At 40.4% G+C, this 16289-nt stretch overlaps 1 protein-coding gene across 1 annotated transcript in view; it reads left to right on the top strand.

Annotated features, from left to right (window-relative positions):
* The first annotated feature begins 222 nt into the window (after nucleotides 1-222).
* mtrex (Mtr4 exosome RNA helicase) overlaps nucleotides 223-16289 on the top strand; it is a 32529-nt gene continuing 16462 nt past the window's right edge. Inside the window, exons 1-15 of the mRNA XM_034709152.1 lie at nucleotides 223-387; nucleotides 745-885; nucleotides 1216-1282; nucleotides 1823-1885; nucleotides 2058-2170; nucleotides 2456-2630; nucleotides 2736-2826; nucleotides 4396-4520; nucleotides 4673-4771; nucleotides 6232-6349; nucleotides 6454-6585; nucleotides 11700-11779; nucleotides 12264-12374; nucleotides 14495-14596; nucleotides 15769-15894. Coding sequence (XP_034565043.1) covers nucleotides 287-387; nucleotides 745-885; nucleotides 1216-1282; nucleotides 1823-1885; nucleotides 2058-2170; nucleotides 2456-2630; nucleotides 2736-2826; nucleotides 4396-4520; nucleotides 4673-4771; nucleotides 6232-6349; nucleotides 6454-6585; nucleotides 11700-11779; nucleotides 12264-12374; nucleotides 14495-14596; nucleotides 15769-15894 — 1644 coding nt within the window. The 5' untranslated portion in view covers nucleotides 223-286. The remainder of the gene's footprint in view (nucleotides 388-744; nucleotides 886-1215; nucleotides 1283-1822; nucleotides 1886-2057; nucleotides 2171-2455; nucleotides 2631-2735; nucleotides 2827-4395; nucleotides 4521-4672; nucleotides 4772-6231; nucleotides 6350-6453; nucleotides 6586-11699; nucleotides 11780-12263; nucleotides 12375-14494; nucleotides 14597-15768; nucleotides 15895-16289) is intronic.

Below are 16289 nucleotides of genomic sequence, written 5' to 3'. Positions count from 1 at the left end.
CCTGAGTTGCTGTAACAACTAAATAAGTAGCTCAACGGATAATAGGGTTTTATATTAAGTCAAATTTTACCAATGTTCTATACAATGTATATATATATATATTTTATACAGTCTATGGTTATGGTTAAAGACGAACGCCCAAAATTGTAGCCATGCGCATGCGCAAACAGCGCGGTAGAGCGGTGTAGAGACACATTTCGAAAGGTAGCACTTTTTGTTAGTACACCGGAAGTACTACAGGCTAGCAACCTCGTGTTGTATTGTGGGTAGTTCACCCCTAACAATCATGGCAGACGCCTTCGGAGACGGCTTGTTCAGCGTGTTTGACGAAGAACAACAATCGACAACGGGTAAAAAGATACCCGCGTCGTTGACACCAGATATAGGGTAAGTGTTCGGGGTTTGCTTTGTAACGGCTGGTGGTAAAATTCGAATGTTTCGAATGGAGCAGGGGCCGTGAATGCAGCATCATGTGTACTCGTGCAGTCAACGTTAACTTGCTAGTTAGCAGGCTTGTGTAATAGAAACTAGAAATTGGACGTAGCACATGACAGTGCCGATAAGCGCGAACTTAAAGAAATTCATCCAGTTGTTTTTAAGTGTAACATCCTTATCACTTAATTATTTTAAAACCCAAAGTTCTAATTTAGTAGCTTGCTATCTGGTGTAGAATTCAAGTGTAAATAATAGCAGGTTAGCCTTAGCTTACCAGTTCTGTGAATGAGGGCTTGTTTTCTTTTACAGAAAAGTTGTTGGTAAAAATGGGACTGACAAGGAGGCTGGTCCATCTCCCCGGATCAAGAGGGAGGCAGACAGTGACGGAGGAGAGGAGGTGGTGTTTGGGAAGAAGGCTCGACATGAGGCAGTCTCTGCTAATGACTTGAAGTAAGATGAGTTCAGTCTGACTCTACAGGGTACCCATGTGTTGTTCTACATTTTGTCTGTCAATTTAATTCAACTTGACCTTTGACTAAGCATTTCAGAGGGAAATCTGTCACATTGTACTTCACCACTTTATGCACCACTTACTCACTTACACTGTAGTTTTGCTATGTTTAACAAAGTCCTGACCATAAGTACTCCCACCACTGTAACTTATGCAGATTCATGCAGCACTGGACTCTCTTTCAGAGAAGTGGTGATTGAACTTGAAGTAACTTAAATATGAAAAATATTGTAAAGTTGCTTGATAAGTAACACATTTTTTTACTTCAGTCTGTCAGAATTTATGCCCCAAGTGAAGGTGGAGCAAGTTGAAACGGTGGAGGGATGCTCACACGAGGTAAGTAAATCAAACCAAAGTAAGTTTATGGATGACATTTTTATAGGAATATCCCCTCTTGAACGATACATTCAGAGATAATATCCATCCATCCATCCATCCAGAGATAATATTCTAAGATATTCTGTTATTCAGCGCTTTCTTTTTTCTTTTTTGTGCTCTGTGGCGTTGTCTGATATGTCATTGCAAATTAGCAATGCTATTTTTTCTTAAAAAATTTTTTTTTTTTTGTCCATTGATTTTTCATGGACATACATTCATAATTATCAGGGATACAATGTTTAATATAGACACAAAAACTCCATTTGCACACATATGTGAAGTGTTGCCAGTCAAAGTAATTTAACAGTATACCAAATCTGCTGGATGTTAATCAGTCCAACTGCAGCCCATCAAGATCCTTGACAAAGTTCATGAAACCATCCCAAGTGCTATGAAAGTTCTTGAGGGCGCCATTTACACTGTATCGGATCTTTTCCAACTATTTTTTCTTACTTTTAATGTCAAACCTTGATTGTTAAAACTTTCTTCTCCTAACAGGTTGCTCTACCTGCTAGTGAAGATTATAAACCCCTGAAACCACGAGTGGGGAAAGCAGCCAAGGTATAATGTTTTTAAATGATTCTTGTTCAATCAAGTATTTTATCCAAATGAATTTATGTTGTGTATGGGGTAAATAAATTACCCAGCCTTTCATTTAAAAAAAAAAAAAATGTAGTTCATGTCATTATCCTAAAGGTATTCTCTGCTTTGATACATTTTTCTTGTCTTACAGGAGTACCCTTTTATTCTCGACCCGTTCCAGCGGGAGGCTTTATTATGCATCGACAACAATGAGTCTGTGCTCGTGTCTGCACACACCTCTGCTGGAAAGACTGTCTGTGCTGAGTGAGTACCTTCAGTAAACAGACCTTTTATGAAGATCCGTATTATTTGTTGTTTTTACTCCAATGATTTGACTATTGTCCTTTTGAATGCTGGTGTGCTTCAAACCTGTGCTCTACTGTTTGGGAGATCAGCATGCTATCAAACTCAAACCACCGCACATATAGCATGTTTTCATTATCTCTGATGGTAGCATTTGTAAAATGATTTATTTCACTCACTTCCAATTAATTTTGTAGAATATTGTCTAATTCGTGACGCTAACTGGTTGATATCCTCCTCTTGTAGATATGCCATCGCTCTAGCCCTCAGAGAGAAGCAGAGAGTGATCTTCACCAGCCCCATCAAGGCGCTCTCCAACCAGAAGTACAGAGAGATGTACGAAGAGTTTCAGGATGTGGGGCTGATGACGGGTGATGTCACCATCAACCCCACTGCCTCCTGTCTTGTCATGACAACAGAAGTGAGCAAGACAGAGATATGTCAAGATGCTGATGTAACTCAGGTTTAATGTGCAGAAGCAGCTGTTAGAGAATGGCCTGATGTCATGAACTGTTTTTCTCTGCAGATCCTGAGGAGCATGCTGTACCGAGGCTCTGAGATCATGAGGGAGGTGGCATGGGTTGTTTTTGATGAGATCCACTACATGAGAGATGCAGGTGTGTACTGGAATCAAACAGACTTTTTTTTTTCTTCGTTAGATTACACATATTTTGCCCTCCTGTAAGAACCACTCATGCACAGGTTCATAGCATGTTGGAGGGACTTGATAACATATTCATCATTCAAGGATTTTCTCTCCCAATGAATTTATTTATTTTACTCACTGGCACATTTTTTTTTTTTTTTTACAAAACCACCCCAAAATATTAAGCTGGCTGCTTTTTTGAAATCCGCAGAACTATGTGGTTTTATGTAATAGAAATAAAAAACATTTATTGGGATAAACTCCTTGAGATGTGCCATCTCGATTTAGAGGGGGTCCCAGACCGACAATAACAAATAGAAAACAGTACAATACAAAATCTACAACGAAACATGAATCCTTCAAAAGAGAAAAAAACACACAAACAAACAATTACACACAAACAAACAAAAAACCCAACCCACGAACAGTCAGACAATAAACCAACTCAACGACAAAAACAACGACAACAACAATAATAAAATGGATTGGCACAACCTTAAACAAGGTACAATCGACAAGGGAAAAATAGAATACAATTCAATAAACTAATTAATAAGTAATTGGCCACTGTACACTTTATTATGCTGTATATATAAAGAGTTAAAGTTATAGACTATCTTTGCAACACTTCAGATTAGGGCTGGGCCATATCATACCGTCTACGGTAATACCGGTATAAATTTCCATGTGATTAAAAAAAAGTGTCCTATCGCACTAAAATGGATTTAATGACTAGATGAAAAAAGACGCTCCAGAGAAGAGCCAGGCGCTACATGTGAAATATGCACTCACAAACGCGATCACACAATGAAATAAAGGTTTCCAGCTGCATACTGTCTATGATGACTCTCCTCATAAAGGCTAACATCATTTTACAACAATCCAATGATTTACTCTCTCCTCAGTAAAGGTTTAGTGTCAGATAAATCAGCCTTGGAGAACATTATTAAAGGCACTAAGCAGCCTCAAACTAATAAAGCAAAATAGATTAAAATAAACTTTTTTTTTTTCTGTTTGTGAGCAGCAAAGAGCAGGTCCAAATTTTGTTTAGAAGTTGAAATATTTATCTTTAATATTCAACATATTACTTTAATGCTCTAAGCCTTGTTTACTATATTACACACCATTACAACGTGTTATTGATTAAAAAAGATTAAACGGTAAAAACAATCTGTAGCTGGTAGGTTTAGGAAACCAAAAGCATCAGTGACAGGTGGACAAAAAAGTGAATACTTTCATGGAAAATGCCCGATGGAAAATATTGTGATACATATCATTATTGCACATTTTCTTGAAATATCGTGATATAATTTTGAGGCCATATCGCCCACCCCTACTTCAGACTCATATTCTCTATGTGATTATATTTATGATTGATTGCAATCGTCCCCATAAAGTAAGATGAAATCAGAACAAAGTGGAACAGCTACCTTTGTGTGGCTATTAAATGGTCATGTAGCAAACAATTTATGAAGGAAGTTTTGTTAGAATACATGAACCTGTTCTGGTAACAAACCCTTATATGTTCTGTTGATTTCAGAGCGTGGTGTGGTGTGGGAGGAGACCATCATTCTTCTTCCTGACAATGTGCATTACGTCTTCCTGTCAGCCACCATCCCCAATGCCAGACAGTTTGCTGAGTGGATCTGCCACTTACATAAGCAGGTGGGACTTTGTTTTGATATGCATTATAAGGGTTAAGCTGCTTCTTTGTCTCTTCTTTTAAGTTCAATGAAGAGAAGACAAAGTATATAGATTAATTGTTTGTTTGTTTGCTATTTTTAAAATGATACAAGATTTTCTCCTTTGTCCTGCAGCCATGCCATGTAGTCTACACAGACTACCGTCCTACTCCGCTGCAACACTACATCTTCCCAGCAGGTGGCGACGGACTCCACCTGGTTGTTGATGAGAATGTAAGGACAAACATACTGTAGTTCTCTGTGTTAGAGTTGGTTAATTAATCACATGGGAGTCAGAGTATCAATCAATCAATCTTTATTTGCACCAAATCACAACAAACTCTAGACTTTTTTTTTACAAACATATCAGGTCTAGACCATACTCTATGTTAAATTGATAACAAAAGGCAATTTTCGACCAGAGGAACTTTACCCCTTAACTACGTGCGTTTCGACCTGTGGACCCAGGATCTAAATTAAGTTCAGGGGTAGATAATCTCCACCCTAAAAAGCCCCTGCTAGGGGGTTAGTACTTTTTTAGTACCCGGGGCTTTCGGAGGGGCAGGGCCTGCAATGCCGAACCTGTCTCATTGGTAGCTTACCTGCAGTGTTTTTATTCCGCCCGCCGTCCACAATAACATCACACACATCTGGGATTCACTTGATTTCTCTTTCTTTAATTTGTTCTATCTTTTCTGTATGTGTGTTTACTTTTCAAAAAAAGAAGACGCTGTGATTCCCTTTTTTAGCTGCTTGTAACAGTAGTCTTCTCCGAACCCACAGTGAATGCGTCGCTACTGGTGTTACAATTTTAAAAGTGACCCTGTAAACTGCAGACCTTCAGCTAAACGTAAGAGTGTTTGTGGAGTTCACACAGCTGTTGAAACACAGATGGAGTTCCTGGGAATGCAAACATTTTTTTTTATTAAGATTTCAAAATATCTTCATCAGTTTAGTAATAGATGATCGTCTAAAGACAGTCATGAGGGACGCATCTGGCTGAAAGTCTCCAGTTAACAGGGTTGCGGTTTAAACCAATACACCGGCCGATCTCTGCCACGGCTTCTTGAGTAAAAACGATTTTAAAGCCGTGTTGAAACGTCTTTGCTGCTTGCACTTATCTACTCTCACGTGTTGATTCAGTGAATCCATCTGTGATGAGATAAAGCACGATCTAAAACAGCGTGACCTGAGTCTCTCCCATGCTAACAAGCTAACTGTTGTGTTACTCATAATGATACCTGCCTGTCCGTCTGCTTCTATGGTGTCATCTGTGATGAATGGCCTTTGTCTTTGTTTTACTGCCCTCTACTGGTCTGGTGGTGTAGTGCATAAACTTTTTTTCCTCTCCATACGTCACTGGCCTGATTGGCACAATCTACCCGGGACTTCAGCCTGCGGTCGAAACGCAAACAACAATGGAGGCAAAGGAACCTTTTAGTTCAGGGTAAAGTAGTTCTGGGGGCTAAAAGACCCCGGAACTCTTGGTCGAAATGCACCTAACGACCCAACATCACGACAGGATACGATCCACTCCCCTCTTACTGACAGGACTCAATCTTATCTCATTTTAATCCACCATGAGCATTGCACTGCAAGGAAAAACATCCTTTTAACAGGCAGAAACCTCAAGCAGACCCTGACTCATGTTAGACAGCTATCTGCCTCGACAGCTCATTTTTTCTTTTCTTCAGGGTGACTTCAGAGAGGACAATTTTAACACAGCGATGCAGGTGCTGAGAGATGCAGGGGATTCTGGGAGCAGCAGTGGAGGCAAGTGGGACCCAAGAGGACGGAAAGGAGGCACTAAAGGTGTGTTATAGTTTCCATGCATACATTCTGTAAATTTCAAAATGCATTCATCAGTTGACATCTGAATACATTTCAGTGTGTACTCATCTGTGTGATTTCCCCAGGACCGTCCAGCGTATTTAAGATAGTGAAGATGATCATGGAGAGAAACTTCCAGCCTGTCATCATTTTCAGCTTCAGTAAGAAAGAGTGTGAGGCCTACGCCCTGCAGGTCGCCAAACTCGACTTCAACACAGGTAAGTGTTGTGTTGTAATTATCTTTGTTTATGGTTCTGTTTGGGTTGGTATAATCAATGATCCCCATTGTTTTGTGAAACATCAATCAATCTTTATCAATTCATCTTTATTTGTATAGCACCAAATCACAACAAATGTTATCTCAAGATGCTTTTACAAACATAGTAGGTCTAGACCGTACTCCAGTCCCTTTTTACAGATAGGACTCGATCTTATTTCATATTAGTCCACCATGAGCACCTGTAGTATTTAGCTAGTTACAGCGGCAAGGAAAAACCTCCTATTAACAGGCAGAAACTTCGAACAGGACCAGACTCATGTTACACAGCCATCTGCTTCGACGGAGTTGGGGTTGGAAAGAGGAATCGAGGAGATTAAGAGAGAGAGAGCGATGAGACGCATATTAGTAGTAGAAGTAGTAGCTGTTGCTGCTGGATTATGGCACGTCCGTAGCATCTGGAGTCTGGAACGTCCCCAGCAGCAGGACGACCTACGAGACAAGGGAGCTCAGGGACTCCAGAAAGATCTATAGTTACTAACTTTAATGGCATAGGGAGAGTTAAAGCAAGTGATGGCTAGTATCTGTCAGCAAGGAGGCTAAATGACCCGCCTCCGAACCATGTCTTTGCACCATGCTTCATTGACCGAAGTTAGGTTGAGTCAGCATTTTCAATATGATAACCACAACCGAAAGTTACTCACTGCAGCTTTAAAAATGTCAGCTCTGCTTGTTGTATTTAGATTATAACCGTTGTCTTTTGGTGGACAAAATATTGAGTATCATCGGAAAAAGGATAAGCACATGAATTGCTTGTCATGCCCCAAAAACTGTCCCTGTGGAATATTTAAAATCAGGTTGTTTGTCTTTCTTGGCCCGGATCAGCTTGATATAATGTACTTCTTTCTAGTGTATTCTCAATTTTGACTGTATTAGTCAGTTATTACATATAAAGCTGCATTATCAGCACTCTTGATTCGTTTCAAGGTTGGTGGACTGAACACTTAAATGCCAAACAAATACATGGTAGAGACAAATTGTTTGAGTTCTGGTGGGAGTTGGAATTGGGCAGCGGAATCACTCACCAGAATGGGAAACTGTTGGCAAGTGGAGCTGAATAAATCCTCCCTGCATACTGAGCACCATCAATCTGGTTTATTGTCGCTGCACAGCTGGACCCTCTGTTTGGTTCAGCACATCAGTGAAGTTTCTTCACAAGGACAAATCTCTGTAGGATGGGAGAAAGTCCAGAAGTAGATTGAGGTTGGCTGGTGTCCACCTGCTTCAGGCTTTGTCAGTGAAATAAAACATTAAGTCTGACTTGGGAAACATTCTCCTCCCTCGTCTCGGTTTGTTTTTCCTGCATTGTGACATTCTCATAAATTAAGAAGTTTGTTTTAATGCTCTGCTCTCCCAACACTGAGGGCCTTTCTCTCTCTCTCTCAGACCTGCCAGTTCCTTCATTAATGTCAGAAAAAACAAAAACAAATGGATGAACACTGCCAGAAGTAATTCCTAATTTCCCACAGTTTCACGAGAAGTTCCTGATGTAGCCTTTCTTAGAAAAACAAAGCAGACGTTGTCCAATGATAGCAGGCGGGAGGATGATTTGATTGGATTGGAAAAAACTTCACTTGATTGTGAGGAAAAATGTTGTAATGAAATAATCAGATCCACAGATGAGTCCAATTATTCTATCAGCATGTTTATGTAGTTTAAAGACTTGAAAAGCCTTTTAATATAAAGTCTACTGTAATTGATGTGTTTATATGCCTGCAGAAAAAATGGTATCACACGTGAAGCTGAAGTCATCGCTTGGACAGACCAGCTGTTTAAACCTTTAGAAGTGTTTCAGGGGTAGAAGCTGATTCATTCTTTGTGTGTCATTTAAATCTCACAGGAAACAGTCCTTGTGTGTTTGTCGACAGGTTGTTGCTCTTGTGAAGTTTCCTCAGTTCGTGAATGTAGGTGGCTTATAATGAAAAGAGGAGGCCACGTAGACCTGCTTTCTTTCATTCCCTCTCATTTTTTCTCAATCCATATTTTCTGAGTCTGTTTTTCTTTTGACAGAGCCCCCCCTCCCCTCCTCTCTCTCTCTCTGCCTTCCTGCAGTGTGTTGTGACACATACTTTCTGGCCAGTGTGTGTGTGGAATGGCAGAGCAGTGTTGGAGTCAGGGGACCAGCTGGTGCCGATAGATAAACCAGTTGACCATGCAAAGAAATGCAGCTTAAGAAAACCACAAATAAGAAACACTCATTAAAGTTTTGTGTAGTGAAGCAGCAGTGTTGGTAGTTTTAAAGAAATCTTTTTCCTTTATCGGCAAACCTTGAGGTTTATGATGTGGATTAATGTGAAACTGCTTTGCGATGAAGAAGAAGATAATGTTTTCAAACTAGCAGAAGGTAGGCATATTGAAAAATTCAAGCAGAGCAAGCAAATTAAGATTTTTTTTCTCCAAAACAGAGCTCAAACAGATTCTGATATTTTTTTAAGGCTCATATAATTCCCAAAATTGGCTGATTTGTTGGTGACATAGTGAACTTTTGGGACATTTTCCTCAGATATGACTTTGAGCTTATAATAAGACTGCTTGACATAATGAAACATTATTACCTGGCTTTGTTAATACTTGATATCCTATAGCAACAGTGTGCTATTTCTCGACAACTAAGCATTGCCAGGGACAACCTGATACCACACGTCATTGACAGACTCAGATTAACTTGTAGAAGGGAGTCCAGCACATTCCACCTCTGCCTGTTGTCACTGTGTATGTGATTGTCACAGCACTGCAAGTAAACACTCCATGGTCCGGTCAGCAGTCCACTGCCTGTGTGTCTTCAACGCTAACGAGTCTTACAATCTGTCTAGCTTAATCAAGCGTATGCCGTGGTATTATTGGTCGCCGTTTGCAGAGTTGTGCACACTAAATATAACGGCAACAATTCTCAACATTTAGCTCCAAAATGTCATTAAAAAAAAGTTACTTTTAAAAATTTCACACTACATTTAGAGCAATATTTATGATCTTCTTCACATTTAATTTTGCTGTGAAAAATACAATCACTGTTAAAGCTGGGGTTTGTAGTCTGATTTAGATACACTTTTTGTCATACTGGTTAAAATGATCTTTATGTCCTGATAGCAATCAATACATAATGTTACAGCCCTTGGTAAATGATGAGACGTTGAGGTCGACAGGTGCAATATATTTATTTGTCTCCAGCACGCACCGTGAAACTAAAAGCAAACAAAGAACATTTTAATTCATAAATCCCACACCATTACGTTTCTCGTATAAAAATAGATTCACTGTGATTTAAAAAACAGACATACCTCGCTTCGCCTACCAAGGGTGCAAAACATTTAAGTCTGGAGAACCATCTCGACCATGGATTACTACGAGGCCTCCCCGACTGCACACACGCCACTCGCACAGATCCCTGCTGCTGCTCTGCCCGATCACAGCTGCTGCTCCGCTACTGATCAGCTGTGATCAGCTGTGATCCTCCGATCAGCTGATTGCGCAGAGATGCCGCCGTGCATTTAAACTCTGAGCAGTTCCGGGGTATCCGCTTCCAACCCAGAACTTTTAACATTTAATTTTAACTTAATTTAATTGCCGTTTCTGGCCACTTACACATAATGTGTTCCTAAAAAAGAGCGAAAAAAAGCCGCTATCTACAGCCGGAGTGAACCTGGGAAAACACCAACCAATCACCATATTTTTTTATTTATAGCTCCTAGTCTTTGCAACATATATTTTTCTAATGTGCTCAGCACAGCAACACCTGCTGCACATCAGGCGGTGTCGCACATCAGGCAGTGTCGAACATCAGGCGGTGGCATAAATCAGGTGGTGCTTGTGCGATGGCTCGCTCATTACCGCTTGTGGCTTGAATTATATTTATATTTAGCATTTGGATTTAACAGTGATAGTAACTTTAATATATTTTTCACAACAATGTTCAAGAAGATCACAAATATTGCCCTAAATATGATAAAAAGGTGACTTATACCATACGGTATAAGTAATGGCAGCAGTGTTGCGTGCGTGCGTGTTTTTTTTTTTACAGTCATGTGACACACTGAAACAGGCTGTACATCCACAGCGGCAATTTCTCTGTGTTTTCAAGTGAATTAACATCGGGCAGACCTTTATTGACGACCATTTGAAGAAAAAGGGGAACTCGTGACAGCATGATGTGTTTCAAGTGAGATGACTGACATCGCACATCCTGCGATATGACTGTTGGATGCATGCGCACATTGCAATTGCAATAGTCAAACTTTATATTGTTCAGCCTTGCCATCACCCTCTTTCAGTTTCCAAGTAAAACTATTTGTTTATCCTTACTTGAAGAGATATCTGAAGACTTATGTCTCTAAAGTGTTTGTTAGTTTGTTTTCACACAGTGGGATCAAATCAACTATGTAACCTCTTGGGTCCATTTTGGCCTGTGTATATTTATCTCTGGTATGGCTTTGTTATTCCAGTATTAAAGGCTCCCTTGACACTGAAGTAATGTGACATTAAAAATAAATTCTGGGGCAGCAAGACTTTTCTGGAAGTCCAAGATTCTGACTAACACAGGGCTAACAAATGAATCTTTCCCAGAATTGTGACTAAGTTTCCACATAGACAGAGAAAGGTAGCCACAGCAAACAATTTAACGTGATCTGCACAATAATAAGTCAAAGTGTGTTAATACATAACCCCGTACAACAATATGATGTCAAGATTTCAACCACTTCCATGCAGTGATTTGTGTTTCTAGTAAAACCTCGGCTCTAATGGTGGTTTTAAAAACCTGTCTTCATGTCATCAGGGAGAATATTTGTAATGTTTTGAAAAACTGAGTAAGAAATCCCTCTAATGATTTAAATATTAGAAAGTGTGTCGTTAAACATGTGGCTAAGAAATCAACTAAAGTCCGACACAGGCTTGCTTCAGTTTTAGTTGGTACACTCTTTCCCACTTGGGCCATGAGGAATCATATTACAAAGGATTGAAAATTAAGTGAGTGATTGTGTGTGTAAGAAATGTCTTTGTGCTCTTTGAACGATTACTGGAAAGCTTTTAAGAAACAATGTGTTATTGTTTTTTTTCCAGATGATGAGAAACGACTGGTGGAGGAAGTGTTCAACAATGCAGTGGACTGTCTCTCAGACGAAGACAAAAAGCTCCCTCAGGTGAGGAAGATGGGTCATTCTCACAGTTTCCTTTCGGATTGGGAGATATTTCTATTACCTTCATTTTTCTCACCCCTTTTTTAAACCCAGCTCTTCCACCTTTTTAAAGCTAAGAAAAACACACTCAATATTTCCTTCAGGGTCATTCTCTGCTCGGAAAAGACAGTTGAACTACTGTCATGTAAATAGCTGCTCACAGAATGTCAACACAGGCTTTAACACAGAGCTCCTGTTATTCTACCCCGCTGTGTGAAGCCACTTTATGAAAACCAGCCGTGCTGAGGTAATACTTGTTAGTGGGTCGACCACTACAGCACGAGCAGCCACAGGGCCAAATGTACACCACACATTTCCTCCACAAGGGTTCAATTCTTTTCCATCTTCTTGTGTCTTTACCTCCGATGTTGTGATTACATGAAGAAACTGGTCAATTTGCTCTATCTCAGACACTCATCTGCCGATTGATGCTCTCAATGTGTTTCAGGTAGAACACGTGCTGCCGCTGTTAAAGAGGGGGATAGGAATCCATCATGGAGGTCTGCTGCCCATCCTGAAAGAGACCATAGAGATTCTTTTCTCTGAGGGCCTGCTGAAGGTATGACTATGGTGCACTGTGCAGGATACGCGAATGAAAATCACTGTTATTATTACAGGTTTAATATGCTTCAACTCAAAAACTGCATAGAAGGTATATTGAGAACTTTGGTGCAGAAAATTACATTTTTTTCACCTATAAAAAAGGGCTGCACCCTGTATACCAATGCAATTAATATGCAATTAACCATAGACACTGCCATTGACTTAGAAAAGCAACAAATATGACCTCTAATAAGGAAACGTTGGTGCAATCAAGATTTGTTTCTTTAAAGGTGACATATCATGCAAAATCGACTTTTCAATGGTTCTCTACCTGAAATATGTGTCCCTGGCATGTCTACAAATCCCCCGAAAATGAAAAAAATCCATTCTGCCCCTGTTCTGATTTCTCCACCTTTCTGTAAATGTGTGCTGAAACGAGCCGTTTCAGTTTTCAGTGTTTTTCATACGTCATAACGCCATCCGGTCTGTAACGGAAGTCAGAGCTCGGAGCTTGTTCAGCCCATAGACTGTATAAAATACAACTCAACTCCTCCTCCGTTTTTCATTACCTGCACACATGTGTGCTAACAAGGAGCTTAGGAGGGAGGCATGCTAGTTGTAGGCTGTCTTAATAAACACAAAGGTCAGTTTTACTCCCCACGTCTGCAGATTTGAAGATCTAGTGGATGATTTTTTATTTTTCATGGAAAAGTGCTAGTGCTAGTTAGCATAGCTACATAGCTATATGTTTGTCACTGTTTACCAAGACACACGTCGACATACTGACAAATAAAACAACAAGAAACACAAAATCTGTGACCAATTGTTCAGAAAGGTCCTGCTGCAGGCGCCTCTCCGTCAGGATCAGATTCTGGATCAAATTCAGAGGGTTGAAGTAACGCGGGTCTGTGAGCAGCCATGTATATTCAGCCAACATGTAAACATTAGATCAACGTGCTGGACAGCCAAGGCCACATCCACTTCCTGAGGGGGCGTGGTCAGAGAGCTCATTCTCATTTAAAGGCAAAGACACAGAAAACAGCCTGTTCTGAGCAGGGCTGAAAAAGAGGGGTTTACATGCATGCAAAAATCTGATTTCAAAGTGTTTTTTGAGCAACAAACTTTAAAGACATGTTTTGGGGACCTCTTAGACCAATATATTTTGATGAAAAAGAGCATAATATGTCACCTTTAAGAGCACTAGTAATGCTTTGTTGAGTGCATCCAAAGATTTACTCATCATTTTATGTATCATAACAGAATATATATTGAACACCAGCCAGCCTCTGTTTTAGATTTAATAATGCTGTGATTTAAGATGAGAAAATATGTTATCATTTAGGGGGCGTTAAGATTGCTCAACTGCAGCCACACTGACTAGGCTGCCTGCAGTGTCTGCAGACATTTGTTTCATTCTTATTATTTCAAAATGTCATTAATTGGCCTCATTAATCGATCTATCTGTCTCTCTACCTATCTATCTAACTATATAAACATATTTAATATGGAAGACAACAAATCTAAACAAGTGAAAACTTACAATACTCCCTAGGGTTTTATTTTTGTAAGCTGGATAAGAAATGGAATTCAATCAATCAATCTTTATTTGTACAGCGCCAAATCACAACAAACGTTATCTCAAGACACTTTTAAAAACATAGCAAGTGTAGACCATACTCTATGTTAAATTATTAACATTGACCCAACATCAAGACGATACGATCCAGTCCCCTCTTACTACCAGGACTCGATCTTATCTCATCTTAATCCACCATGAGCATTGCACCTTGCAGTGTTTAGCTAGTTACAGCGGCAAGGAAAAACTTCCTATTAACAGGCAGAAACTTTAGCAGAACCAGACTCATGTTAGTCAGCCATCTGCCCCGACCGAGTTGGGGTTGGAAAGAGGGATAGAGGAGAAAAAGAGAGAGAGAGAGAGAGAGAACAGTGATTGTGATGAGATGGATAGTAGTAGTAGTTGTTGCCGCTGGAGTCTGGAACGTCCACAACAGCAGGACGTCTACGTCAGCGACTCAGAGGAGCCTACGAGACAATGAAGCTCAGGGACTCCAGAGGGAATTGTGCTAAATGGTGATCAAATCTCTCCTAATGATGCCTTTCTCATTCTCATTTCAGGCCCTGTTTGCCACAGAGACATTTGCCATGGGCATCAACATGCCGGCTCGCACTGTTCTCTTCACCAGCGCACGCAAGTTTGATGGCAAGAACCACCGCTTTGTAAGAGCACACATGTACACACAGACATTTTCACACAGTAAATCAGTTAAAATATTTTGTCAAGAGGAAATTTGTTGAAATTTTTCCCTCTGACTCTACTTTGCATGCAGAATTCTAACCAGATCATTGTGTAGTGAGTTTTTAATTGCTGTGGCTTCAGTCAACCATAAGGAGAAAGATGAGCCCAGAAAAATGTAGTCTACGGAAACCATGTATCCACATTTGGAAAGGTTTCCCTGCCTTTGAAGGGGAGCTGATATTTGGTCTGTAATCACAGGATTACAGAGCTAAACAAAGCTAATCTCCCTGTTATACTACCTTCAAAGAGCAGCCAATGAAATAGTTAAACTCCCCTTAAACTGTGCTCTCTCTTCAAAACAACTGCTCCAGCCTGGGTGCAGTGTGGGGTTGTCACACAGAGTGTTACTCAGAGGACTTTACATGGTCTTCTTCAAGTCCTGCAGCTTGCGTTGCCACATAAACAGCCACGTATTGTTTAGAGGAGGTGGGGGGCTGTGTGTGTGTGTGTGCGCGCGTGTAGAGCTGCTGTCACTTAGAAGCACCCTTCAAATTCACCTCATTCAAACACACACACACACACACACACATACACTGACAGAGAGCGAGAAGGAAACTGCCCTCCAAGAGGCTCATGAAGAACATCTGGTACCGGTGAGGGTGCCAAAGCTCCACGCAGGCACTCACACTTTTGAACACACGCGACTCTCATTCCTGAGCTGCACAGTATTGTGTATCAAGAGCTGATCCCATCGCATGCCTCGAATTAAGATGCGATCGTTTCAACACAGGAATGATCTTATCTTCCTTTTTTTGTAAACATTTTTATTGCACAAAGACCAGTAGATAAGCACAGCTCAATCGAAGCAATGTGCAGAGACAAGGGAAGTCCCTTGAGACCTGTGGAAAACTGTTTTAATCTGGTTCTCATGAGAAGATTTCATCTTGTAGATTTCTCTGTTGCTTATTCGCATACTTGGCAAAGCCCCAACTGTAGAAAAAATGCATCTATTTTTAATTTCCCCTAAAGCTATGTTTTTGGATAAACACAAAGTCCTCTTCTTTCTTTAATGGGTTTACCTCTTTCGTTGTGGTCAGGTTGCCACATGTAGTAACACATTTCTCTCCTCCTACTGTGTCTCTGTGCGATCCAGATCACATCAGGTGAGTACATCCAGATGTCTGGGCGAGCCGGGAGGAGAGGAATGGACGACAGGGGCATCGTTATCTTCATGGTGGACGAGAAGATGAGTCCAGCTGTGGGCAAACAGCTGCTCAAGGTACAGTGAATAGAGCTGCAAGCACTCCTCGGTTTTCTGAATTAGAAGCGCTCGTTATCCATCCCATCTTCGCAGACCACTTCAGTGCTGTCTACAAACTCTTCTGTTAAGAGCATTGTCCCACTCACATCAGTGGAACTCATTCCCCCTGCTGTCTTGCTAAGAATTTCTTGGAATGGTTGAATGGAAATTGTCAGAAGTGACTCTTAAGTTTTTTTCTCTCAAAGTATCGTCAGGCCCTTTGTTGCTCCATTAAGCACTCGATAACACAGTCACCAGGAAGCCAAAGTCTCTTGGTCTTTTGTCTTTGATTTATATCTGCTATAAATATATAGCTGAGTAGCTTTCCAACAAGATTTTTTAATGTAAAACTGTTTGTTGGCAGTGTCATGGTG

This window comes from Notolabrus celidotus, chromosome 19 (genome assembly GCF_009762535.1).
Source record: "Notolabrus celidotus isolate fNotCel1 chromosome 19, fNotCel1.pri, whole genome shotgun sequence".
NCBI classification, from domain to species: domain Eukaryota; kingdom Metazoa; phylum Chordata; class Actinopteri; order Labriformes; family Labridae; genus Notolabrus; species Notolabrus celidotus.
This window is presented reverse-complemented; position numbering and strand designations above follow the sequence as displayed.